Here is a 27,057-nt window from a genome sequence, read left to right as displayed (position 1 = left end):
GGCATTCCCTGCTGCGGTGAGAGGCAGATTTTGACTTTGTACTTGGGAAGGAAGATCATAGGATTGCCGTGCTGAAAGGGATCACAGCTGTATTATAATGAAAAGAACAGAAGGCTGGGAAATGGATTGAGTGCGGCTATGCCACATTCTAGCTATATGGCAGAGCTTGTTATTAAATGTCTTTGAGCTTCAGTCTTTCCCTCTGTGAAAACGAAATCAACTTAGATGGGAAATACAACCTTTGTTTAAATAAAACACAGAATCCTGGAGGCCTTGGTGGAGAAAAACAATAAAAGAAGAATCTGAAGGCTGGGAGGACTGGCCAAACGAGGGAGTCTGACTAGCCTTGAATAGCAGGAGGTCTTTGAGATACCACCACCTGCTCTGATGCTGGGATCACGATGGCAAAAGAAGGCTCTGATGTGAGAGGTAGAGAGGAAAGCTTTGAAAGTTCTATTTACCAGCAGGAGACAAAGAGCACAGACATTGTATAGCATCCCCATAAGCTACCTAGTGTGGCTAGTGCAAGTGGGAAAATGCCTTAGAATGAAGATATAATGCTACCTTTGTAGGTATTAAAGTAGTAAAAATGATATTTTAGGCCATTATTTACTTTAAAAGGATCTGCCAAAAACAAACAAAAAAAAAAACACACAACAACAAACATTTTTCAAATAAAGAATCAAATCAGGAAAAGTGGGTTCCTAGAAAGGCCAAATCAAAAACTTTGGAACAACCCACAAGAAGAATGAATAGCCTAGGGTTGAAGTGATGTCCTAGTATGTGGAAGACAACAGATGCTTTGGGAACAAAGTTCATGAGCTCAGTCCCATCTGTATTGTAAGAATTCTCCAGAGAAATAGAACCAATAGGATATGTAGAGATTTATTATGAGAATTGGCTCACATGATAGAGGCTAAGAAGCTCCATTTGCCTTTTGCGAGCTGGAGCCAAGGAAAGCTGGTGGTATAGTTCCAGCCCCAGACTGAAGGCCTGAGAACCAGGAGCTCCAATGTCCAAGGGCAGGAGAAGATGGATGTGCCATCTCAAGCAAAGAGCAAATTGGTTCCTCCTCTGTCTTTTTGTTCTTTTTAGGCTATCAATGGATTGGATGATGCCCACTGCATTGGTGAGGGCAAGCTTCTTTACTCAGTTCAGGAATTCAAATGCTAATCTCCGCCTAAAACATTTTCACAGACACATCTAGAAATGTTTTAACAGCTATCCGGGCATCCCGCAGAAAATTAACCATCACCCCATCTGAGAACACCCATCATTGTTTGAAAGTGTACTCAGTCCAGCCTTGTAGCATATTTGCCAGAAACTCTGACAGGTAGCCTTGAGCCCTCAGGTACACAGTTAAACAGGCTGGCATTAAGATCCTGTAAGAAGACAATAAGGCTGATGTGTTCACTTTACATGGTTCTATAGATGCTGAGCATACAATTTCAACACACTGAATCCTCCTTTCCTGACCTCAAGCACATCATTTCTTTTTAAATTTTTAAAATTTATTCTTTAAAAATATATATATTTTTAATTGATTTCAGAGAGGAAGGGAGAGGGAGAGAGAGATAGAAACATCAATGATGAGAGAGAATCATTGATCGGCTGCCTCTTGCATGCCCCACACTGGGGATCGAGCCACAACCTGGGCATGTGGCCTGACTGGGAATCAAACTATGACCTCCTGGTTCATAGGTCGACTCTCAACCACTGAGTCACACCAACCGGTCTCTAGCACATCATTTCTAGACAGATACTGAACTCAAAATGTTAAAAACATAACTATTATCTTCCCTCTCCACCTGAGTTCCCTATCCTGATCAGGAACAAAACTCAATGTCATCCTTGATTCCTCCCCTCTTCCTCACACCCAAAATAATCATGTTGAAGTCATTGCTGACATTTCTACCAATTATCCATTTCCCCTGCCATCATACCTCTCTCAGAGCCTTCTTGTCTCCCCAATGCACACTATACACAAACACCAGAATGACTTTCCTAAGCACAGGTTTATTGCCCTGCTCAAAAATTTAACAGCTTCTGCCCTAACTGGTTTGGCTCAGTGGATAAAGCGTCAGCCTGCGGACTCAAGGGTCCCAGGTTCGATTCCGGTCAAGGGCATGTACCTTGGTTGCGGGCACATACCCAGTGGGGAGTGTGCAGGAGGCAGCTGATCATGTTTCTCTCCCATCGATGTTTCTAACTCTCTATCCCTCTCCCTTCCTCTCTGCAAAAAATCAATAAAATATATTAAAAAATTTTTTTAACAGCTTCTCTTTTACCACAGAATCACGACCAAACTCATCCTCAGTATAACATACAAGATTCCAGTCTAGCCCAATCTCTATTCTCTTAGCCTCTCTCTTCTACTCTAGAATGCAAAGGTCCAGCCACAGCAGAGTACCTGCTCTTTCAGGAACATGTGAAATTCTGCTTTGCTGGGGTTTTTTTCCCAGCATCTAGAAGGAGTTCAGGAATCTGGAGAAGGCACTGTGTGTAAATTAATCAAGAGTCCAGAGACGAAACATAATTTTGGAAGGCATTTTGGGGAGCCAGAGAAAACTTAGCTAAAGGAACCAAGTTCTCCTGTCTCTCTGGACCCCTTGCTTTTTATTAACACAAATTGTCCTAAACCAAGGTAGATATACATATCAAAGGCCAGGGTTTAGTATACAGAATCCATTGTCAGATTGGGGGAAACTGCCTATGGCTGTTCAGGTATTTGGCCAGTAGGAGGCAATAACATGTAGATTAAGATGCCCTCAGCTGTCTGGCAGCAAGCAATCATTTATGCATCCTTTTCTGGTTTAGGGAAATGCCCTTAGCTATTTCCAACAGGCAATAACATAGGTGATTCAGCCCTTGCTGAGTCCCCAAGTTCCATCAATCTTTTGATGAAACTCTTGCATTTATGACATGCTGGAATTAGCTTGCGGCACTGCTTATCTACTCACAATGTTCCTTCAGCAACAAATGCTCTTCTTTTATTAAGTGTCTACCATGTGCAGGCAGTTTTTAAGTGTTAAGATTATAAAACAGACAAGATCCCTGTTCCCATGGAGCCTACACCTCTCACTCATCTGTCTCAAACCTACACCTTGACTGAAATTCTCTCCAATTCCATACATGAGAATTAATTTCTCGTATAATTCTCCTAGAGTATTTAACACTCTTTATCTTGTGCAACATCTGTGTACAAATGTGTCTTTCAGCCTGGACTATAAACTTCTTGATGGTGGAAACCAAGTAGTCATTTATTTTTGCATTATATACAGGGCCTCACACATGGAGGAGACTTAATGTTTTTTGAATTATACCATGTCTATCCCAACCTGTTTCCATTTATAGTTAAAAAACAACAACAAACCCACAAAAACAAACAAAAAACTGTGGCACTTTGCCAATTTTAAAGAAATGTGAATATTTTTTTTGGAGGGAGGTATAAAGATTATTGTGGAAAAATTTAAACACTTTCTAAGAAATTATCACCTAGAGCAGTGGTTCTCAACCTTTCTAATGCCTCGACCCTTTAATACAGTTCCACAAGTTGTGGTGACCCCCAACCATAAAATTACTTTCGTTGCTACTTCATAACTGTAATTTTGCTACTGTTATGAATCGTAATGTAAATATCTGTGTTTTCCGATGGTCTTAGGCTCTACAGCAGCGGTTCTCAACCTCTGGGTTGCGGCATTAGAAAGGCTGAGAACCACTGCCCTAGAGGCTATGAGCTTCTAGAGGGCAGACTTCAAACTCAGTCACCAGATGGCTTCCCACCTTGGGAACATTAGCACCGCCATCAGTCAACCTCTAAAGGGACCATGGAGACGCAGTGATGAAGAGTCACGGCAATCACCACTGCCACAGGCAGGAGAGCACCTCTCAAAAAATAACCTGGAAGCAGCCTCTACTGGCCTCACCCACTGATAGAGGAGATAGCAACACTGTTTACCATTTTAAAAGTCAGGATTAGAAATGAGAGATTTAAAATCTGATATGCATGGCCCTGGCCAGTTGGCTCAGTTGGTTGGAGCATCATCCTGATGTGCCAGGGTTTGGGTTCAATCCATGGTCAGGGCACATACAAAACTCAACCAATGAATGCATAAATAAGTGGAACAACAATTCATGTCTCTTTCTCTCTAAAGGGGGGAAAAAAAGAGAGGGAAAAAATCAAATTATGCATGGGAAAAAGATCTCTTTATAGTAAAGACATTTATGCAAACCATGACCTTGACTGAATCCTGGTTTGGACAAATCAAATGTAAAGAACATTTTGGGAACAATTAAAAATTTTGAATATGGACTAGGTCTTAGATGATACTAGGGGATTAATTTTTGTTGGGTACAGTACATAGAAAAATGTTCTATTTTTCATAAAGTTTAGCATGGGTGAAATTTTCTTTAAAATACTTTAGTATAGCCTGGCAGTGTGGCTCAGTGGTTGAGCATCAACCTATGAACCAGGAGGTCATGGTTCAATTCCTGGTCAGGGCACATGCCTGGGTTTCCGGCTTGATTCCCAATGGGGGACATATAGGAGGCAGCCAATCAATGATTCTCTCTCATTACTGATGTTTCTAACTCTTTCTCCCTCTACCTTCCTCTCTGAAATCAATTTAAAAATAAATAAATACAAATAAATAAAATATTTCAGTATAAATGGCATGGGTTATAAAGCCAACCAACCAGTTACTGAAAGAAAATATGGCATTTCAGAGAATAACTACTTTCTAGTCTTCATGGTTACTTTATCAGTGAACAGTCTTATTTAGATGTGGCGGGTCAATCTTCACCATGGTGATTGATGCTCCCCACCAGCAGTGAAAGCCTTGCGAGCCCCACTCAGGGGAGCCAGGCATTAGAAGGCACATGGAGAGGGGTCTTTTCTGAAGGGCCTTCCTCTCCTATTGTTAGTATTAAAGTGAAGAGAGAATGATCGGCTTACTACTCATTGAAGACATCAGGAGATATTTCTGGTGACATAATGGGCATCATCTTGGCTCTGGTTTAGGAATACCTTCTTTGACTAGAACCACAAATAAATTTTAGGCTTTGCAGCTAATCCAAAAACCAAAAATTTGACTGTTTACTGATCCACTGAAATTTCTGTTTCTGCTTCCTTTACATCAGCCCAGAAGGCAAGGAGGAAAACAGTTGTCCAGCATAAAAATTTTAACAAAAATTTTATTAATACGTAGTCATATTCTTGGGATATATGAGTCCTTAAATCACTGCCTCACACTAAAGACTCTGGAAGTGCTCATGTACTTGGCCCTCCGCCTGGTTTCATAGAACCCGGTTTGCTGTGCCTCATCAGGTCCACACCCCTGTGGAAACGGGTTTCCCCTCAGTCAGATGCAGACGGTGACAGTCATTGCCTCTGAAAGGGCAGGAGCTCCCTTTGATTAAACCAGAACGGAGAAAAACTTAGCATCAGCTGCTCAAAGGAGATCCAGGCTTTATTTTTCAACGTCACTCATTCCACTTCTCTCCAGGAAGGGCTGGGATATCTTCAGGATGAGCATAAAGACTCCCACTGCCGGAATATTCGGAATACTTTCCTTGATTTCTCAGACAGACTCTATAGGGAGAAAAGCTCATTATTAGAGATTAAACTTTTTTCACAGAGATGAAGGATACAAACAGCATTAAGGCTTGGTCTGTACATTTCTCCAACAATGATCTAGATATAACCAAGATTGAGTAAAACAAGTTAACTTTATATAGTGCTATACATAAATAAACACCTAAAGCCAGAGTAAAAGTCAAGAAGCTTGTGTTCTACTGTTAAACTCTTTCTATCACACTCTAAGTTTCTAAAATATGGCTCATGTCTTCTCTCCAAATATCTGTATTTGTCCTAATCTTTCTATGTGAGGATGGCACTTCTGACCCACCAGAGTGCAGCTCACATTTTGCTCTGGTTTCTCATCTGTGATGCTGAATTGGTCCCAGTTCATTATTTCTTTTGAACAAGGATTCACATTGACGTGATGCCTAGCTGGAGTTAATAATATAATCCAAGGCCAAGGAATAAAACAAAGTTAAATGACCATTAAGAGTTTAAACTATAACCTTGGTCTTCTCAGCTTCATGTTTTAGCCAGCAGAGCTAATAATAGGAAGAGTCTCATTGCCACTTGATCCTGCCTATGAAGTGACCTGAGATTCTGAGAAATGGTGTTACAGGGAGACAACACAATTCTCTAAAAGATAAAAAAGTTCTCAGTGATTTGGAACACTTGGTTCTCTCTATCTTTGAGTCACAAGCAGTGAGAGCACAAACAATATCTAACAAGATAATCCACAAAGTCGCCCCCCTGATTTCTGACATAATGACACTTTCACTGTTTTCTTATCTTCTTTGTGGATGAGTGTCTCAATAAAATAAAGTCCCAGGAGGGAAAAGTTTGAGCTCTTACTAGAGACCGAGAGCGATTTAGTTAATAAAGAGACAAAGTTGAAACAAGCAAGTTGAAGAATAGTGTAAACTTTTTTCCAACATCAAGATCCCTTACCACAGCCTCATTAAACTTTGTATTTCCCAGTCATAGCAGCTGTGGGGAGGTTAAAAGACAAGCTTCCAAAAAGGATTTCAAAAGTCCTGGAACCCACAGCCAATTATGAGGCCAACTTTTCCCACTACCAAAAAAAAAAAAAAAGAAAAAAAAAAGAAAAAAGGGTCCTATGGGATTTCTTGTTAGTCTGAAATGAGAGAGGAAGTTAATAAAAACTGGCAGTACATTATTTCATGAAGCTCTAGTCAGAGAGAATTTATGTGCAAAGATAGATCTAATCTCTCCAATTTGAGAGGTAGGTCAAATATTTATTCTTCAGATAGCTTTATATATTTTCAAGTTTTTAAGTTGGAAAAATGCAGATTTTTTTCCCTGCAAAGACTTGGAAAAACCTTCATCTGTACATTTACTAAGGGTACAAATGTACTTTCTTGGGCTTTTAGCATCACTCTAGTTCCTTCCAGTGGAATCCTTTGACCCTACAGAACCATGTCTGGAAATGCTTCTTGTAAACATCTGTCGAGTATTATTTTACTTTGTCTTTGGAGGGAACAGAGGTCAGAAATTATATTTATACCACGCAGGCTACAAGGCAACTTGGGGAATGAGCCAGCAAAGAAAAGAGAACCCAGTTGTCATGGTTCCTTAATGCCCACCTCTTATCACTTCCAGCCTTTGCACAGAGCAAACACCTGACTTGTTTTCTCAGCTGTCATGATGGACTGGCGCTTCCCCATCTTTTGTGACTGGCAGCAGTCATGACTGCGATGGCTAGCTGACGTTCAGTGCACAAGTCGGGGGCCGTGTCTCAGGGCAAAGTAACCTGCCCACTGTGAGGAATGAAACTGCAGTCTTGGTGCCAGAGCACAGTGCTCTAGGCAGCTAAGTTCACTGGCCAGGCTCCAAATGCCAGTGCCAGTGACAGCAACAGATGGAAAAAGCAGCTGTTCTGCAACATGAGGCCGGAGCAGCTGCCTATTCATCTATTTCTATTTCTTTACTCCTTTTCCCTTTGAGACATTTTAGTTGAGAAGACAAAGAATTTCTCAGAACCTGATAGAATGCCATATGCTAAAGTGCAGAAAGATTGAACCAGTTCCATGCCTGTTCTCCAGGATGAAACCAGATGGAGTCTAATCTAACTTGACTTACGAAAGCTGAGGGCAGGCGGGGTGCTAATTATAGGACTGAGCTCTGCTCCTCAACCCATAAACGGCAAGTGCCTCACACACTCGGGACAACGGCTCATCTCACCAGGGCATCTGTTTCAGTTGGCTGGTTAGACTGCTTATGGGCCAAGAGGATGTTCAGCACTGCCTTCCAGCCTGGTTCTGCCAGGGCGCTGGCATCTTCCTCAGTTCCACCATTCTCCCTGGTTTCCTTGCCAAGTGTGATCTTCACCCAAGGGCACCAGTCTCTATGCTGAGAGGTGGGATCAAAGAAGCTTCGTGAAGACGTGTCCTGATGGAGGAGGAGAACCGTGTTAATGAAGCGTAGTGCTACGTAAATTCAGAGGCACTATTCGTTGTCTGGTCTGTTCCTCTACCTCACTGCTGTCCGACCCCTGACATATTTATTACCTCTCCAGAATCCATCCCAAAGAAACAAATGACAAAACCCTTAAATGTTTTCCCTTTGGTCACCCCTCTTTAAACTTATTCACATAGTTAACCTTTAGCTACAGGATGAGCTCACGCCTGCTTCTGTGTGTGGCAGGTAAGGGTGTGGCATGCTCTTTGAGCTCAGGGATTTCCGCATGCGCAGGTGGACTCACCGAGCTGCTGGATGAGCAGAGGCGGGCTCGTTTGGCTCTCCGAAGAGGACTGGATGGCACTTCCAGGCCAGAGGTGTCTCCTGTTCCCATGCTCCGGGTCACTGGGCGGGTCCTGGTGGTGGGGCTAGCGGCCTCCGGTTCAGGGCGGTCAACAGGACTAGAAGAGTCCCAGCTCCGAGTTCGAGAGAAGATGGGTCCTGGGCTCCTTTCAGCCTGAGGAAGGGGAGATGATAATGGAAATACACCAATGTTCTTAGTGACTATGGTCAGGAGAAGTATTTCTAGAAGCAGGTGCAAGTACTTTAGAGTTTAAATGGTAAAAATTTAGTTTCTGAGAATATTAGATTTCTATACAAAACAATGAATCTAGCTTTTCCATTGCAACTGGTAAATAAAACCATTATGTGGTATCAATGTGGTTAGAACTGACTCCTAAGTTAACTCCCAACTTTTCCACCAACAACATTTTTGGCAAGAATGCTGTTTTTATTTTTTATTTTTATTTTTTTTATTTTTTAAAGCATACTGCCGCCCTGGACAGTTTTTTTAAAAAAATATATTTTATTGATTTTTTACAGAGAGGAAGAGAGAGGGATAGAGAGCTAGAAACATCGATGAGAGAGAAACATTGATCAGCTGCCTCTTGCACACCCCCTACTGGGGATGTGCCCGCAACCAAGGTACATGCCCTTGACCGGAATCGAACCTGGGACCCTTGAGTCCGCAGGCCGACGCTCTATCCACTGAGCCAAACCGGTCTCGGCTGTTTTTATTTTTTAAATGTTATTTATTGATTTGAGAGGGGAAGGGAGAGGAGGGAAGTGAGGAGGGAAGCGGAGGGCGGGGGAGGAGAGGGGAGAAATAGGGAGTAGGAGAGAGAGAGACACTGATTTGTTATTTCACTTATTTATGCATTCATTGGTTCATTTCTGTATATGCCCTAACTGGAGATTGAACCTGCAACCTTGGTGTATCAGATGATGCTCTAACCAATTGAGCTATCTGGCCAGGGCCAAGAATACTGTTTTTAAAAATTTTACCCAAAACAAGCCAATTAAGTCCATACCTGCTCTGAGCTTGGGGAAGACGCAGCATCCTGGCTCCGAGTCACCATCCTCCGAGGAGACTCGGGCACCAAGAGGAAGCGCTCCGGCCGCCCCTCAGGGCCAGGGATGGGGGAGCTGGTCAGGACAAAGGATGTGTCCAGGTCGATCACGGATGACTCAATCTGCTGGAAGCCCCAGAGCCCCACTTTCCTCATACAATGTGAACACGTTATCAGGGAGAGCTGCATGGGTTCCAAGGAAGAACTAGGTAGGAACAGAAAAGAAAGAGTTTTCTCAAAGGGTAATATTTCCAAGGGACTAAGTGTAATGATTTGCAAGTATGCTTTATCTCATCCAACAAATCTCTGAAACAGTCCAGTGACTGGGAACACGTCCTCTCCAGGGCCCCAATCCTCTGATCTCAGGACCCCCAAGGTCATCATCTCTCATTTATTTCCTATAGAAATACCTAGGAGTCTTGATGTGCTCTTCTATGGCAAGACTTTTAAAAGTTATGTTTTATAAATTTCCCTATCCCTCTTAAAACTTTTCCCTTTTAAATGAAAATTATTCCTTCATCTACCAAAGAAAACATATTAAAATAAATCAAGATCGGTTCTGACAGTCTTCCATCTCAGAGGGAGTCTATGCCAAATTGAGCAGCTGGAATGGAAACACCAAAATGGGGGCCTAGAAGACTCCAGCTGGTGTTTCCTTTGCTAGTTTTTATCAACGGAACTCATTTTCCTTCCTTTCTGAAAGTAGAAAGGAGCTTCATTGTTTATAGGAATACAAATTCCCAGCTGGGAAGTGACAGTGAAAGGAACAAAGTTCAGGTATGTTTAAATTTCCTAGTTCTAATTCTGGCTTTGTTACTAATTTTTACTGTCTCCCATGCCCCCACCTCTCCAGTTTCTCTCTGTCTCTACTTTCCTTATAGGAAACACCATGTGATCTCCAAGTACGATTAGTGACTGAAGTATATGGGTGTATGATGTCCCCCAGCCAAATTTGCTGACTAACCTACATGCTACCCAGCCACACACAGAGAGAATACAGGCAGTGACATGGACTTGGATATCTGAGCCTAATTTGGTGGCAGTTTTTCTCTCATCAGTCCCATGGTCAAGTTCATCTTCAAGTAGGTGCAGGAGAAGACTGATCTTGTCTTCTGTAAAGCACTACAAAGGAACAACAACAAAAAAGCTTTAAGTTTTAGTCACCATGAAAAGAAAATTATACATAATGATATACCTACATAATTCAAGGCAAAAATCATGACAGAAATGACAAACACAAAGACAGTTCTCTTCATTAGAGAAGATGTCCTGGGACAGCGCTATGGCAGCACACAGAAGCTTTCTGAATTGCCCCGGATATGCTGACTGAGAAAGGAACCACCAAATTTTTTCATAGTACCAATTTGTTTTCAGTTTACCAACTGCACATTTTCTCTGAAACCTGTAAACTTCAAACCCAAATAATGAAAAAAGGTCACTGTTTATATCTTGGCTTGACACTGGATTTACTTTTTGACAGAACAACAGAGCTTGCCACAGTTTTTAAAGAACCATGACAGGGTGGAAAAAAATTGCCTTGGGCCCTGGCTGGGTGGCTCAGTTGATTGGAGTATCATCCCATACACCAAAAGGTTGCAGGTTCGAATCCCAGTCAGGTCACATATCTAGGTTGCGGATTTGATCCCTGGTTGGGGCACATGTGGGAGGCAACCAATCGATATTTCTCTCTCACATCAATTTCTCTCTCTCCCTTCCTCTCTCTCAAAATTAATTTTGAAAAAAACCCATATCCTCTGATGAGGATTAAAAAAAATTACCTTGGCTAGGGACAGGGTGAAATTTGTAATAGGCATCAGAGGTTTGATGCTAAAGTCCATAACTACCTCTCAATTTAAAGAAGCAAAATAATAGCTTCTAGTTCCTACAATGAAGCTTGTTTTCAAAGTACCTACAAGGTGAGGAAATGGGACAGTAAACATTCAAAGTACAGACGAGCCAGAACATTTCGAGATTTCTATTCATAAGAGAGAAGGGAGTTTATAACTTCTCCTCTAGCACTTTCTTTGGGAAATGATATTCAATAAACCATATGAAATAACATTTCAGTATCTTCTGTTAAATAGTTTAAGTAACAAATCAGGATAAAATTGAATTTATGTCACTTAAAGAATCATATCTAAAAGTTTAAATGGAACCCATTTACTTAAACACTTAATAGTCACCTTTCTTTTTTTAAAAAACATGTTTTTTAAAAAATTGATTTTAGAGAGAGGAAGGGAGAAGGATAGAGAGATAGAAACATCTATGAAAGAGAAAGATTCATCGGCTGTCTCTGGCACGCCCCACACTGGGGATTGAGCCCGAAACCTGTACATGTACCCTGACCAGGAACTGAACCTGTGACCTCTTGGTTCGTGGGTCGACAACCACTGAGAAACACTGGCCAGGCTCAATAGTCACCTTTCTGATGAAAACTGAAAAAGGACAATTGAGTGACAAACCAGTGGTTCTCCTCAAAGCAATGTGTCCTCTTGTCATTAAAAGAAATGCTTCATATATACATGCTGGTGACAACTGAGGCCACGGAAGGCTAGTCAAGAAAACCTCACCATAGTTTTCAAGTCCTCTGGCCTCAGGGAAGGAAGCTGAAGGTCCAAGTGACAAAGGCTTTGAAACCGATCTAGGAATTCACTAACAAGAACAGCAGGCTCATCCAATGGCAACATCCCAAATCGATCTGCGGAAAAAGTAAATTGGAGGATTATATTGGTGCAAACTGTAAAAGAAAAAAAAAAAGTATAACACTGTGGGGAGCTCCAGCTGGGTGGCTCAGTTGGTTAGAGCATCGTCTTGTAAACCAAAAAAATTGTGGGTTCAATTCCCGGTTGGGGCACATATCTAGGTTGCAAATTCGATTCCTCGTCAGGGCTGGTACAAGAGGCAACTGATCCATGTTTCTCTCACTCCCTCTCTCCCTTCCTCTCTCTTAAATCAATAAAAACATATCCTTGGATGAGGATTAAAAACAAACAAACAAATAAAAAAACATATGGGATATGTAAAACTGGTAAGATATTTTATGATATTAACAATTATTTATTTTTAAAAAAATATGTCTTTATTGATTTTAGAAAGAGGGGGAGAAACATCTGGCTGCCTTCCACACACCTCCTACTGGGATTGAGCCCACAACCCTGACCAGGAATCGAACCGACGACCTTTTGGTACACAGGAAGACGCTCAACCATCTGAGCCACACAGGCCAGGGCTATTGATTTTTTTTTTATGGGGTGGTGATGATACTTCCGTGATTATGTTTAAAAAGTATGGGGTGGTGATGATACTTCCGTGATTATGTTTAAAAAGTAGGTTTCTCAGAAGCAGTCAAGTCTAAGCTGAATTTGAAAGTCCAACAATAGTGTATGAAAGCAAAGGCCCAAGAATGGCACATTTGGGGAATTCTAAGTAGTTTCACAGGGTTGGAACACGGTATGCCTATGGGGAGAGTAGCAGGAGATAAAGTTCATGTAGACAGTGGCCAGACCACGACTTCATTAATGTATGTAATGAGAAATTACTGAATCCCTGGCCAGGTAACTCAGTTGGTTAGAGCATTGGTCCAACACGCCAAGGTTGCAGGTTCAATCTCCAGTCAGGGCACATACAACAATCAACCACTGAATGCATAAATAAGTGGTCAAATTGATGTTTCTCTCTCTCTAAAATCAAGAAAAATTAAAAAAATAAGAAATTACTGAAAGATTATTTTAAAGAAGAAAGTGATGTTTTAGATAACACGCATTAGTTAGGAGTAGAGATTGTAAGGGGTCTTTGAATGCAAAGAAATAAGCTTAGCAGACATCAAAGTGATATAAAGTAATAATTCCTATAAGATACCAGTGAACTAAGGATAGAGAAAAGAGAACCAGTACTTTAAAACTCTAAATGATGAATGAAACCTCATTAAAAAAAAATTAAAAACCATGGAATACTATGCTGCCATAAAAAAGAAGGAATTCTCATCATTTTCAGCGACCTGGATGGAATTGGAGAACATTATGCTAAGTGAAATAAGCCAGTCAATGAAAGAAAAAACCACAATCTCACTCATTTATGGATAGTAAAAACATTATAAAGTGATGAACAAAAAGATAGATACAGAGACAGTAAAGCATCAAACAGACTTTCAAATTACAGGGGGAAAGTTAGGGAGAGGTGGGGGAGTTATGAAATCAAACGAAGGACTTGTATGCATGCATATGAGCATAAACAATGGACGCAAAACTCTGGGGGGTGAGGGCATGTATGGGTGTGGGGTGGGAGGGTAATGGTAAGATATATACACATATAATACCTCAATAAAAAAAAAAGTAAAAAACAAAAACAAAAAAAACCACCTCATTATTGTGGGTACAATAATACCATATACAGCATTAGATTGGGAAAATGAATATAAACTCATGAAGTTAAGTAGAATTCTAGTAGTGACAGTTTCATGAGTGTACAAACTTGTCAAAACTTATCAAATTGTATACCTAAATATGGGCAGTTTTATGTCAATTATACAACAGGCTGTTTAAAAAAAAAAAATCTTTTTCAGTTTTTTTATTAAAAGGGGCCCAAAAAATAGTAACAGTAGCATTTTTGTCCACCACTTAGTCTATCACTAGCAACCAAATTTTGGTCTCTAATATTATTCAATTATTTAAAGTTGTTGCAAGTAACTAAATATGTCAAAACACATGACATCAATTTAAAATGATGCATCATCATTTTACTAGAAAAGTCAGGTTATAAAAACTAAAACAATGGAAAAAGTATGGACTTTAAAAAACTAAGTGAGGTTTAAAAATAAAAAGGATGCCCAGCTGGCGTGGCTCAGTGGTTGAGCATCAACCTATGAACCAGGAGGTCACGATTCGATTCCCGGTCAGGGCACATGCCCAGGTTGTAGGTTCAATTCCCAGTGTGGCGTGTGCAGTCATCCAATCAATGATTCTCTCTCATCATTGATGTTTCTCTCCTTTCCTCTCTGAAATCAATAAAAAATATATTTAAAAATAAAAATAATAAAATAAAAATAAAAAGGAAATTGTTTGAATGATCAGTGGCTTAGGTTTGACATACTTGGGAGAAGAAACCCAGGTCCCAACATCTTTCTGATCATCCTCTTCTAATTTGGGATCTGGTCTGATTGCTGCAAACTTAAGAAAGTACTAATAGCCTAGCCAGTATGGCTTAGTAGTTGAGCGTCAGCCCATGAACCAGGAGGTCACAGTTCAATTCCCCATCAGAGCACATGCCTGAGTTGCGGGCTGGATCCCCAGTAGGGGGCATGCAGGAGGCAGTCTATCGATGATGTTTCTCTCTCATCGATGTTTCTATCTCTCTATCTTTTCCCTTCCTCTCTAAAATCAATAAAAATATATTTAGAAAAAAATAACATACTAATAAAAACTTACAAAGGTGAAAGGGAAGAAATGAAACCCATCATGCAAATGTTTTAACATAAGTTTAAATATACCTTTTATAATTAACATATGTGAATATGTGTCTACTTTTAGTGTGTAATATGTTCAAAACAATCAGTCCTAGTAAATTAGTGATTGTGATTTAAAATTTTTAAAGGAATTTAGTTTAGTTTGTAATTATTACGTGTTAGGAAAATATTACCTTCAAAATTGTATTTATTGAATATACTTAATAAATTTAAGCATTAATGTATAAATACTTGTGGGTGTTCCTTTCTCCACTCAAGTCTCTTGAATGTTAAAGAACCAAATCCAGGGATAGTATAATTTGAAGGTCCTGTTTGAGATCTACTTAAGAGGGAGAATGGACTGGACCAGGGGAGGTGGTGGTAATGGGGAAGACATCTAAGATGACTTCCAGGGTTCTGGCTAAAACAACTGGAAGAGGAGATTAGTGTCATTTACCAACATGGAGAAAATATAAGAGAGCCAAGTATTAAGTATCAGATGAAAAATTTAGGTTTGTTTATGTTGAGTTCTAGGTACCTGCAAAATATTAAGTAGAAATGTTTAGAAAGATACAAGTCAAGCTCCAGAGAGGGGTCTGGATAGGAGTTAGAGGTTTGTAAGTGGCTGCTGAAGTTATGAACAGGATCAAGAAAGAAGTGTATAGCAAGAAGAGTTGGGATTCACCAACAGAGCTCTAGGCAGACCCTTAAAAACTTGGCCTGAGCACACTGGCCCCAGATGAATTCATCCTCATAGGACTGAGTTTTGTTGTACTGCACAATGAAATAGCCAGGCCACCAGCAGGAAATCCTTCTTACAGTCATCTTCCCTTTTTTTCAGTGAGGCACTTGAAGCTTTTATCTTTCAAGAGCCTTTCCCCAAATCACACTACCTGGTAAACTTACCTACAATTTACTCCAATAACATTCTCTTTTCATGTACCATATTTCATAAAGATAATATTAAAATAAATTCATGGCTATATTGTATCAATTTCCAAGGGGCTAAAATTATTTCAGATCTTTAATATCATAACCATCTGTGCTCCTAAATCTACTGTAGACAAAATGAATGTCTAGAGACCAAAGCCAGCTAGGAGAAAGCTACACTATCCACTTGGTGTGCTTCAGTGACTTCCTTCTGTTAACCTTCCTCACGTGATGAGGTAGTCAGACAGCCTGAGGGGTTTCCCATGTGTATAGTATCACCTATTAATTTCAGAGGCATCGTCTAAGACTGTCTTCTCCATAACTTAAAACTAAAAATTTGGATCTCAGAATTTCAATTTATTTAAATTTAATTTTTCAATTACAGTTTATATTCCATATTATTTTGTATTTGTTTCAGGTGTACAGCATATAGTTAAACAATCATATACTTTATAAAGTGTTGTCATTTTCACTTTAAAATATTATTTCTTAATAATCCCTTTCCTATCACCTCTTCATTTATCAGTAGATGGCACTCTAGTCACCTTCTATCCATTCTTTCCTCTTTGTGGTCACTTGTGGAATATTCCTAGTCATCAGTGACCCTGAAATGAGCCTCAGCTATCCTACTAAAATAAAAAAAGATATCTACATGGCACTAATTTCTGGTCAAGGATGAAATATATGGATTAACAGTGTTGTTCTGTAACCATTGGTCCAAAGAGTTTTGTACCCAGAGGGCTGCAGCTAAGGCTGGTTTATATAACCAGCAAAATACATATATGTAAAAAAAATCACGTTTGAAATATCCTTTTGGGCTCTCTTGTTCTACAGTGTTTTGCACCCATATCAGTGGTTCCTGATTCGAAAGAGTGTATCCTGCCATGGCCCTTATACAGCGAGAACAGGTGCTTGCCCCTGGCTGGTCCAGACCACTGTGGGGGCAGTCTTTGGCTGTTGTTAGATTGTGCCATTTTACTGTGATAAACTGTAGATTTGTAATCACTGTTATTTGGGGTTCTGTGAGTCTTCTTTAGCAACCGAACTGCCATCATTAGGGCTGTTAGTGCACCAAAGGAAGCCAAGGTAGAACATGGGGCTCCTTGCTATCACAGGAAGGGCAGAGGGTTTGAAAGTAGATAACCCTAGTTATGGCTCCTCACTAGTTGGTTTTAAGACTTCTGATTCTCAGTTTCCTCACCTAAAAACTGGGTTGAACCTAGGGGGTGGTAGGGTCTTGGAAGAGGGGGAGTAAGGGGGGGGGAAATGGGAGATAGCTATAATATTCTCAACAATATAAACACACACACACACACACACACACACACACACACACATATGTAAACTGGGTTGATAGTGTTTACATTCCAGGGCCCCTATGAGGATTAAATGGGATAACGTATGCATGGCTAAGCCTTTGGCAAGTCAAACGCACTTAATAAAGTTAAGCAGTAACATAATAAGTGAATGAATGTAAGTCAGTTCTTGAAAAGCACAAATATAAAGACCAAGAACTTGAAATATTATATTTTCACAAATAAATATACAATATTAGAAATGCAATGACCAGGAAGAGATGGTAAATGGGAAATCTTGGAAATAAGTACCTGGAGAGGGGCTATCTGGCCAGAAACAGAACTTCTCATGGGCAGTACACAAGGCTTTCTTCAGCTCAGCGCATCGTTCCTTATCTGAAACCCACAGAGGAAACGAAGCTTTAAAAACACTATAGAGATTCAAAGCCTTAAGAGTATAGACCCAAACATAGAAATAACTAAGAAAATTACAAAATATATGAAATATTAGCAACTGCAACATCTTAGTATTTTCTACAAAACAAGTTCTAAATCAAGATCCTAAGATCAATAACAAAGAGAGTATCATGTATCTTATAAGGCAGGCATTCCAAAGTGTGAGCCTTCACCAAGTCTTCTGTCTCTTTGCCTAAGTATAAATTTTGGAACCATAAAGTAAACATATTACTGTTAGTTTCCCAGAATACATAAAACCAAGTTCATTCTAGTTTAGTTTTTTAAAAAAGGAATGACTGAAAAAAAAAAAGGAATGACTGAAGTTCATACAGTGAAGACTAACACAAATTCACCTTGTTATATACATACAGTAGTATACATTCTTTAATCAAACAAGTGGCCAGTCTTTTCAGAAAAAGTAGCAGAGTCTATCTTGAATATGGAGAAAAACGTAATTTGTATTTTATACTTACATCTGTCAAAATCAAAAGCTGGTTGTAAACTGGCGCAGAGAAAAGCCTGACAGCTGGAGCACTTGAGCAGATCACATTCAACTGTGACCCAGCCGTATTTTGCACAGACAAGTGGAGACAGCTCAGGGGGCTTACCTGCCCATTTCAAAGAGTATTCGTGTTAAGAAAAACAACACTGCAAGTACATTAAATTGAGTAAGTCAGAAATTAAACCTTTCACTTATTCTTTATGTATACAGAAATAAATATATTAAACTGAGGGAATACGCAGTAAAAAAGTATTAAAACAATTTTTATTTACTTAAAAAATTTTATGTATTCATTATAAAGAAATTTATGTATTCATTATAGAGGAGAGAAAGAGAGAGAGAGGAAGGGGAAGGGAGAGGGAGAAGGAAAGGGAAGGGAGAGAAAGAGAGAGACATCAATTTATTGTTCCACTTATTTATGTATTTAATGGTTGAATCTTGTATGTGCCCTGACTGAGGATCCAACCTGTAACCTTGGTGTATTGTATTAAGATGACACTACAAGCAACTGAGCTTCAAGGCCAGGGTTTAAACTTCACTCGAGGATATGTTAATTGATTTTAAAGAGGAAGGGAGAGAAACATTGATGTGAGAGAGAAACTGACTGGTTGCCTCTCGTACACACCCCAACCAGGGACTGAACCTGCAACCTAGGTATGTGCCCTGACCAGGAATCAAACCCTCAGCCTTTCCGTGTACAGGACAATGCTCCAACAGAGCCACAGGGGTCAGGGCTTAAAACTATTTTTAGCGCTGGCTGGTGTTTCTCTGTGGTTAAAGCGCTGATCTTCACACCAGAGATCCAGGTTCCATCCCTGGCTCCAGTTGGGATGTGTTTGAGAAACAACCAATTGATGTGTCTCTTTCATATCAATGTTTCTCTCTCCCCTCCCCCTCTCCCTCCCTCCCTCCCTTCTACTCTCTCAAAACAAAAAAATCAACAGAAAAAATATCTTTGAGTGAGGATTAACAAAAACAACTATTTTTAAAGAACAGACACATACAGGTCATTTAAGTAATAAGCAGAGGAAATAAGTTATTAACTTTTTCTCTAGGAAGCCCTATGTATTTCTTTTGTTTAAAACATCTATTTTAACCCTGGCTGGTGTGTCTCAGTTGGTTGCAGCATTGTCCCGTACACTGAAGGGTTGCAGGTTTGGTTCCTGGTCAGGGCACATATCTAGGTTCTAGGTTCAATCCCCAGAAAAGGCATGTACGGGAAGCAACCAATCAATGTTTCTCTCTCACACTGATGTTTCACTCTCTCCCTCCCTTCCTCTCTCTAAAAGATTAATAAAAAAATATATCACCGAAACCGGTTTGGCTCAGTGGATAGAGCGTCGGCCTGCGGACTCAAGGGTCCCAGGTTCGATTCCGGTCAAGGGCATGTACCTTGGTTGCGGGCACATCCCCTGTGGGGGGTGTGCAGGAGGCAGCTGATCGATGTTTCTCTCTCATCGATGTTTCTAGCTCTCTATCCCTCTCCCTTCCTCTCTGTAAAAAATCAATAAAATATATTTAAAAAAAAAAAATATATATCCTCGGGTGAGGATTTAAAAAATGTGTAATACTTTAAATAATGTCTATTTTAGCCCGAGCTGGTTTGGCTCAGTGTGTAGAACGTCGACTTGCGGACCCAAGGGTCCTGGGTTCGATTCCGGTCAAGGGCATCTACTTCAGTTGCAGGCTCCTCCCCAGCCTGGGCCCTGGTTGGGGCTCATGCAGGAGGCAACCAATCAATGTGTTTCTCTCACATCAATATTTCTCTCTGTCTTTCCCTCTCTCTTCCACTCTCTAAAAATCAATGGAAAAATATCCTCCAGTGAGGATTAAAAAGTAAAATAAAATGAAACGTGGGGTGGCATGTAGAAGCCATTCACATGCACCTACTAGGGATTTATAAACACTAGCAAAAGCACTGGGATGTGCCTAAGCAATAAGGCATAGTGAAAGCCAAACAAGCAGAAATATTTTTCACCACTCACCTATGCTCCCCTATTGTACCACATCCACTTTCACCTTCCAAAGAATATTCAATAAAATTAATAGTATTATTCATTATTCCCCCTGTCCCCCAATTTTTTAAAACCCTCACCCGAGGACATGCTTTTTGTAAAAAATTGATTTTAGAGAGAGAGGAAGGAAGAGGAAGAGAATGGAAGAGAAGAAGAGAGAAGGAGAGAGAGAGATCAACGGGGGAGAGAAATATCAATCAGTTGCCCCCTGCACATGCCCTGACCGGGGATTGAACCCAAAACATGAGTATGTGCCCTGACCAGGAATCAAACCCTTGACTTTTCCATGTACAGGATGACGCTTCAACGAACTGAGTCATACTGGCCAGGGACCCCTTGCCCCAAATTTGATTGTTATGTACTAATGTGTGTGGTCTAGTCTATGCGTTTTCAATAGGTTGAGAGCATCAAGAGCATCTATAGGTATGTGCTTGGGAAAATGTCTGAAACACTTACTGATCTTTAATAGTCAACACTCAGCTTTTTATATTTTACCTAAAGAGCTCTTATTTTTCACAGCACAGGGAGAAAAAGGGATAAAACATGAAAGAAGATGTAGGAAAGTTCTATATTTTTATAAGGAATATGAGAATTTGAAAACATTCCAGTATCAGCAAAAGGAGGACCAATGGCTAGAAAACAGAATTTAGATGTAAATGTTAAAGGAGCTGGGATTATCTAGAATAAAAGTAATAGAATCACTTAACTAGCTTAACTTAAATAATTATCATATCCAAAGTAGTAATCAATTTATATCCAATGAGAACAAAAGAGAATAAAAGGAAATGGTTCTAAATACTTTCTTAAAATCGGACCCTAACTGAGTAGCTCTGTTGGTTAGAGCATTGTCCTGATACATCAAGGTTGCAGGTTCAATCCCAGGTCAGGGCACATACAAGAATCAACCAAAGAATGCATAAATAAGTAAAATAACAAATAGATGTTTCTCTCTCTCAATCTCCCTCTCTCTCTCTCTCTGAATCTCTTCCTCTCTCTAAAATCAATAAATAAAATAAAAAAATACTATATTAAAATAAAAAATTAGTCCAGGGACAACTGAAGTACCCAAACATATAATGGTAGTAATGGATTATAACCTATTAACTAAAAGAAATCATGACCCCATGCTGCTATAAATAAAGAAATTATATAAAGTTTGATGAGGTTAATACCTAATTTCAAAGCACCTCCTCACAAAACACTTTTTAAAAAATATGTATTTTTATTGATTTCAGAGGAAGAAAGAGAGAGAGGGAGAGAAACATCAATGGTGAGAGAGAATCATTGATTGGCTGCCTCCTGCATGCCCCAACTGGGGATCAAGCCTACAACCCGGCATGTGCCCTGAACTGGAATCAAACCGTGACCTCCTGGTTCATAGGTCAACACTCAACCACTGAGTTATGCAGGCCAGCCACAAAACACTCTTTTATTACAAAGGAGGAAAAGTTACTTTATAATGGAGAAGACTGACACAACCTCCCTTTTATCAAGTATCAAAGTGATCACTGCCAGGAAAGGGATAAATCAAAATCATGTGCCACCTGACAGGATGCAATAAGAACACAGCACCACTTCTGTGATGCTCCTGCATTACCCGACTCTAATCACAAGGAAATAGCACACAAATGTGAACTGAGATACACTGCAAAATAACTGGCCTGCAATCTTCAAAAGTATCAAGATCATGAAATTCAAGGAAAAATTGAGAGAATTCTCAACTGTATCCTTTTGCTATAAAGAACAATACGGGGCCCTGGCTGGGTAGCTCAGTTGGTTAGAGTGTCGTCCTCATACACCAAGCTTTCAGGTTTTGTTTTTATTTCTTTAAAATATATTTTTATTGATTTTAGAGAAGAAGGGAGAGGGAGAGAGAGAGAAACATCAATGATGAGAGAATCATTGATTGGCTTCCTCCTGCATGTCCCCTACTGGGGATCGAGCCCACAACCCAGGCATGTGCCCTTGACCACAACTGAACCCAGGACCCTTCAGTCCTCAGGCCGACGCTCTATCCACTGAGCCAAACCAGCTAGGGCAAACTTTCAGGTTTGACCAAGTGGAACAACAAATCAATGTTTCTCTCTTTCAAATCAATAAAATGAAAAAAACACACACAAAACCACATTATTGGGACAATAGATGAAATAACTTGGGTCAGAGGGTTAGATGATAGTTATTTATTACATGAATTTTTTTTTTTTTTGATGGCTGCATTGTGAGTATGTAGAAGAGAATTCTTGTTTGTAGGAAATACTTGGGGACAATAAGGTATCACTTTGACAACTTATTTTCAAGTAGCTCAGAAAGAAAGTTCTTTGTAACCTGTGCAACCTTTCTGTAAGTCTACAACTATTTAAATCTAAAAAGAAAATCACTCTAGTGAATAGAACCTGGCAAAAGTGATGGGATATCTTCTGATATTAGGTTACAAGGAGTCTAGCTTCTGTCTTGCTCTCTCTCGCTTGCTCACTCTGATGGAAGCCAGCTGCTGTGCAAAGGCCCATGTAGCAAGAAACATAGGGAGGTCTCCAGCCAACAGCTAGTCTATAACTGAAGCCCTCAATCCAATGGCTACAAGGAAATGAACCCTATCAACAATCACATTAGACTGAAAGTAGATCCTTTCCTAGCCGAGCCCTAAGATGACTGCAGCCCCAGACTATACCTTCACTGCTGTCTGTGAGGGACCCTGAATCAGAGGACTCGGCTAAGCTGTGCCTGGATTCCTGATCCACAGAAATTGTGAGATAATAAGTGTTTGTTGTTTTAAGCCACTGAGTTTTAGGGTAATTTGTTATGCAACAATAGATAACTAATATACGGAGGAAAATCTAGAAAAAGACAAAAAGTATAGTAGTCTCAAAAAAACATTAGGTTTGGTTGCCAAGAGCCTTACACTACAGTCCCGCCTCTGCCACTTGCTAGCAGGTTGACCTTTGGCAAGTCACATAACCTACCTGAACTGCTTCCTCTTCAGTAAAGTGAGTTTAATAATACCTTATTTTCATAGGTTTAAGGTAAAGATCAAATGTGATAATATATGTGAAAACACATATAAAAATGTTAATTATTGTTCCTTCTCCTCTCTGGCTCTTAGTTTTTTCTTCTGTAAAAGGAAAAGGTTGGATCATCTAAAATGTTCCTTTGAGAGAAAACATTTTATGATACTAATTTTCCTATAAAATTTCTTACCAAGCCCAGCTGGTGTGGCTCAGGGGTCACAGTTCGATTCCCAGTCAGGGCACATGCCTGGGCTGCGGGCTCCAACCCCAGTAGTGGGCATGCAGGAGGCAGCCTATCAATGATTCTCTCATCATGGTGTTTCTCTTTCTCTCCCTCTCCCTTCCTCTCTGAAATCAATCCTATATAATAAAAGGCTAATATGCAAATCGACCAAATGGGGGAACGACTGGTCGCTATGACGTGCACTGACCACCAGGTGGCAGACACGCAACGCAGGAGCTGACCCCTGGTGGTCTGTGTGCTCCACAGGGGGAGCACTGCTTAGCCAGAAGCCAGGCTCACGGCTGGCAAGTGCAGCAGTGGCAGGAACCTCTCCCACCTCCACAACAGCACTAAGGATGTCTGACTGATGGCTTAGGCCCAGGCCTAAGCCATCAGTCGGACATCCCCCAAGGGCTCCCAGACTGCGAGAGGGTGCAGGCCGGACTGAGCCCACCACCCCCAGTGCATGATTTTCATGCACCGGGCTTCTAGTAAAAAAATATTTTTAAAGATTTCTTATCAAGTTTAATTCTTAAATTTAAAACATCAGAGCAAGTAGTGTTAAGTAGTGTTCTTCCTGGGGAATAACAATTCCAGGAGCAGGCAGAAGTATAATTCACATGAACTAAAAAAGGATATAGAAAATGTTTCCACTCTGTTAAAGAAGGCTTCTTTGCTTGTAGATTCCAATGGTGGCTGTTCTGTTTGGGGTGATCCATTAACTGACTGGAATGTGGCAGATGTCTCTTTCCTAAAATAAAATGGCAGAACTACTGGTAATCTTTCCGTGGCATCATGGCATCACTTTGCTTAAACATTTTGTATCTAGCTTCTCTGCACTCCACATCCTCAACCATACTGGACTGGATTTTAACCTTGCTAAAAATCATTTCAGTCATGCAATTCCTCTGATAACATTTTCAGTGGTTTCACAATACAATCGGCCCTCTGCATCCGCAGGTTCCACATCTGCAGATTCATTCAACTGCAGATATAAAATATTTTGGGGGAAAATGTTATGTTTTTGCTGACGTGAACTATGTAGTTAGGCCTATGATGGTTGTGTCTACACTGAACATGTACAGACCTTTTCTTGTCATTATTTCCTAACGACTCAGTAAACAACTATTTACATTACTAGAGGCCCAGTGCATGAAATTCGTGCATGGGGGGAGGTCTCTTCAGTCCAGCCTACACCCTCTCCAATCCGGGATCCAGGACCCTTCGGGGGATGTCCAACTGCCAGTTTGGGATCCGGCCTAAATCGGCAGTCGGACATCCCTCTCACAATCCGGGACCACTGGCTCCTAACTTCTCATCTGCCTGCCTGCCTGATCACCCCTAACTGCCCCCCGTGATGGCCTGGTCACCCCCAACTGCCCCCCCTGCCGGCCTGGTCGCCCCTCACTGCCCCCCGCTACCGGCCTGGTCATCCCCTACTGCCCCCCCTCCCCCGCCAGCCTGGTCGCCCCCAACTGCCCCCCCCCCCGCCAGCCTGGTCGCCCCCAACTGCCTCCCCCCACCGGCCTGATCACCCCTAACTGACCCCCTGCCGGCCTGGTCGCCCCACGCAGCCTGCTGCTCAGTCGTTTGGTCGGCCCTCACTAACCCCTGCTGCCGGCCTGGTTGCCCCACTCAGCCTGTTCAGTCGTCTGTTCAGTTGTTTCGGTTGTGATGGTGGCTTAGGCTTTTAGATAGATAGATAGATAGATAGATAGATAGATAGATAGATAGATATTAGGCATAATAAGTAATCTAGAGATTATTTAAAGTATATGGGGGACGTGCACAGGTTATATGCAAACACTATGTCATCCTATATAATAAAAGGCTAATATGCAAATTGTCCCCTCCACCGGGAGTTCGACCAGGGGGCGGGGCTGGCCAGCCAACCGCCCGCGGCCCCTTCCCCTGGCCTTACTGGGGCGATCGAGCCAGCCAGACCCCACCTGTGCACAAATTCGTGCATTGGGCCGCTAGTTATATATAAAGGACTTGAGCACCTGAGGGTCTGGGTACCCGAAGGGGGTTTTGGACGATGGCACTTACTAAATAGAATCCCAATCCTTCTGTCTCTTTTCCGTTTGGCCATACCTAGGTTCCAAGCAATCCCTACCTCTACCATGGCTAACCATTCCTCTAGTTCACTCATGCTTCCCAATCATATTTTGCATAACTTTAGGAAACACAAAATAAGACTCTGGGCTTCTGTGCATTATATAATTGGACCACCTTAGACATTTAATTCGTTGAACAGTAGAAGAAAACAATCTTGGCATTCCTACCTAGATCAATCACTGATACCCACTCCGCCCATAAACGTACTAATTTGAAAAGTCAAATCAAAGTAAAGATCTTTAGGCAATTTCATAAAAAAATTTCAGTGAGAAAAAACCCCCAGCAAAAAACAATTATTTTATTTGCAGGGAAAGGTATTTCAACAGCGCCCAGGGAGGGGTACTGGGCGGAACTGCTGAAGACAAAAGTCATTTTAATAGAAACAGGATTACATCTACTATTGCAACCGAAAGGAATTTATTGTAAGAATTCTTCCCAGAGATTCAGAGAGCCTCAGGGAGGTGCGGTTCTTGGGATAAACCTGAGGATTCATAAACTTGGAAGGGAAAAAAATGACACTTATTTTACTAACCTCTAACTGAAATTTGGCATTCTTTCAATTACGAATGAAGGTAATAAAACCATAGTAGCATCAGCAATACCTGCGAATTTGTGACGAATGGAAATTACAGACATTTTGTCACATTATGGTGGCTGCAATATGGTGTTTTGAAATACTTATGCTGATATCACTACTTCAAAATTAGGGCAGCTAAAAGACCGATGGCTAGATAGTATTTAACACGTTAATAATGAAGTACGTGACTGCATCACCCTTTTCTACTACCTTCATAACTGAATTCCAACAGAATAGATTTCCTGTAGCATCCTAGGTAATTATTTACTTCATTAGCTCAGACAGAGGCAGGGAGAGGGAGGCAGAAACACCGCGGGCTGCCTCCCGATGGAGCCCGCCACCGGGGCTGTGCCCCGACCGCAACCCAACTGGCGACCTCCTGGTGCATGGTTCGACGCTGCCCCACTGGACCACACCGGCATAATCCTATGTGATTTACTTTGTACATTTAAAAATATTATGCTGAGAAGGGGCTCGTAAGTTTTACCACGCTGCCAAAGCTGCCTACAGCTCAAAAAAGGTTAAGAAGCCCGACTAAGAGCAGTCAGGTGCACATAGCGGTCTTCTTCCTTCCTTCTCCCCCAAACCTGACTATGGCAATCCCGTACACCCCGAGAAGAGTAAAGCCGATAGTGACCCCAGTCTCTTTCAGATGACGGGACGAAGCCATCCACGCCGCCAGAGTCGCCCACCCAGGGGATCCCCACAGGCCGGGCAACCCTCTCCAATGAGCCGGAGCTGGACCAGGGTGGACTCGCGAACTCACGCTTCAGTGCCTCCTTCTTCCGGGGCAATCCCCTCATCTATCAGCTGCCGGATTTTTTGGGGAGTCCCTTCTGGGGAGCGAACAACTGCACCCCAAGTCTTTTCAATCCCCGCAGCAAACGCCGTCCCCTCGCTGGGCGCCGCCATCTTGGTCCGTTGCCGAGTTACTTCCCCGCGGCTTTGAAGGCTCGGGGACTTCCGTTCTGGGGAGGTTAAGATCCCCTTCTGCAGGTATCCTTCTGCGCATGCCCACGGGACCCACCCCTTCTTGGCCATTTTAGGGCTTGGTAAACCACGGGGCGGGGTTGCGGGGGAGCCTCTGGTGT

General features: G+C 41.3%; 1 protein-coding gene across 1 annotated transcript; it reads right to left on the bottom strand.

The window, feature by feature from the left end:
• Positions 1-5,175: 5,175 nt before the first annotated feature.
• On the bottom strand, positions 5,176-26,919 carry ZC3HC1 (zinc finger C3HC-type containing 1). Its single transcript, XM_008154017.3, has 10 exons — positions 26,733-26,919; positions 23,911-24,022; positions 18,000-18,150; positions 17,383-17,466; positions 11,976-12,103; positions 10,370-10,527; positions 9,367-9,610; positions 8,301-8,513; positions 7,781-7,987; positions 5,176-5,590 (listed from the first exon to the last, which is right to left on the bottom strand). The coding sequence occupies exons 1-10, from the start codon at positions 26,876-26,878 to the stop codon at positions 5,522-5,524; spliced, it is 1,512 nt and encodes a 503-aa protein (XP_008152239.2). The 5' UTR covers positions 26,879-26,919; the 3' UTR covers positions 5,176-5,521.
• Positions 26,920-27,057: the final 138 nt, after the last annotated feature.

This window comes from Eptesicus fuscus, chromosome 14 (assembly GCF_027574615.1).
Source record: "Eptesicus fuscus isolate TK198812 chromosome 14, DD_ASM_mEF_20220401, whole genome shotgun sequence".
NCBI lineage: Eukaryota > Metazoa > Chordata > Mammalia > Chiroptera > Vespertilionidae > Eptesicus > Eptesicus fuscus.
The sequence above is the reverse complement of the archived record's forward strand: the minus strand, read 5'-3'. Positions and strand labels throughout refer to the sequence as shown.

Coding starts and splice junctions, on each gene's coding strand:
- ZC3HC1 (XM_008154017.3), bottom strand. CDS start 26,878: ATGGCGGCGCCCAGCGAGGGGACGGCGTTTGCTGCGGGGATTGAAAAG. Junction 12,104..17,382: donor GCCAGATAGCCCCTCTCCAG/GTACTTATTTCC, acceptor CTTTTTCCGCAG/ATCGATTTGGGATGTTGCCA. Junction 10,528..11,975: donor CAGAGGACTTGAAAACTATG/GTGAGGTTTTCT, acceptor GTTCCTTTGTAG/TGCTTTACAGAAGACAAGAT.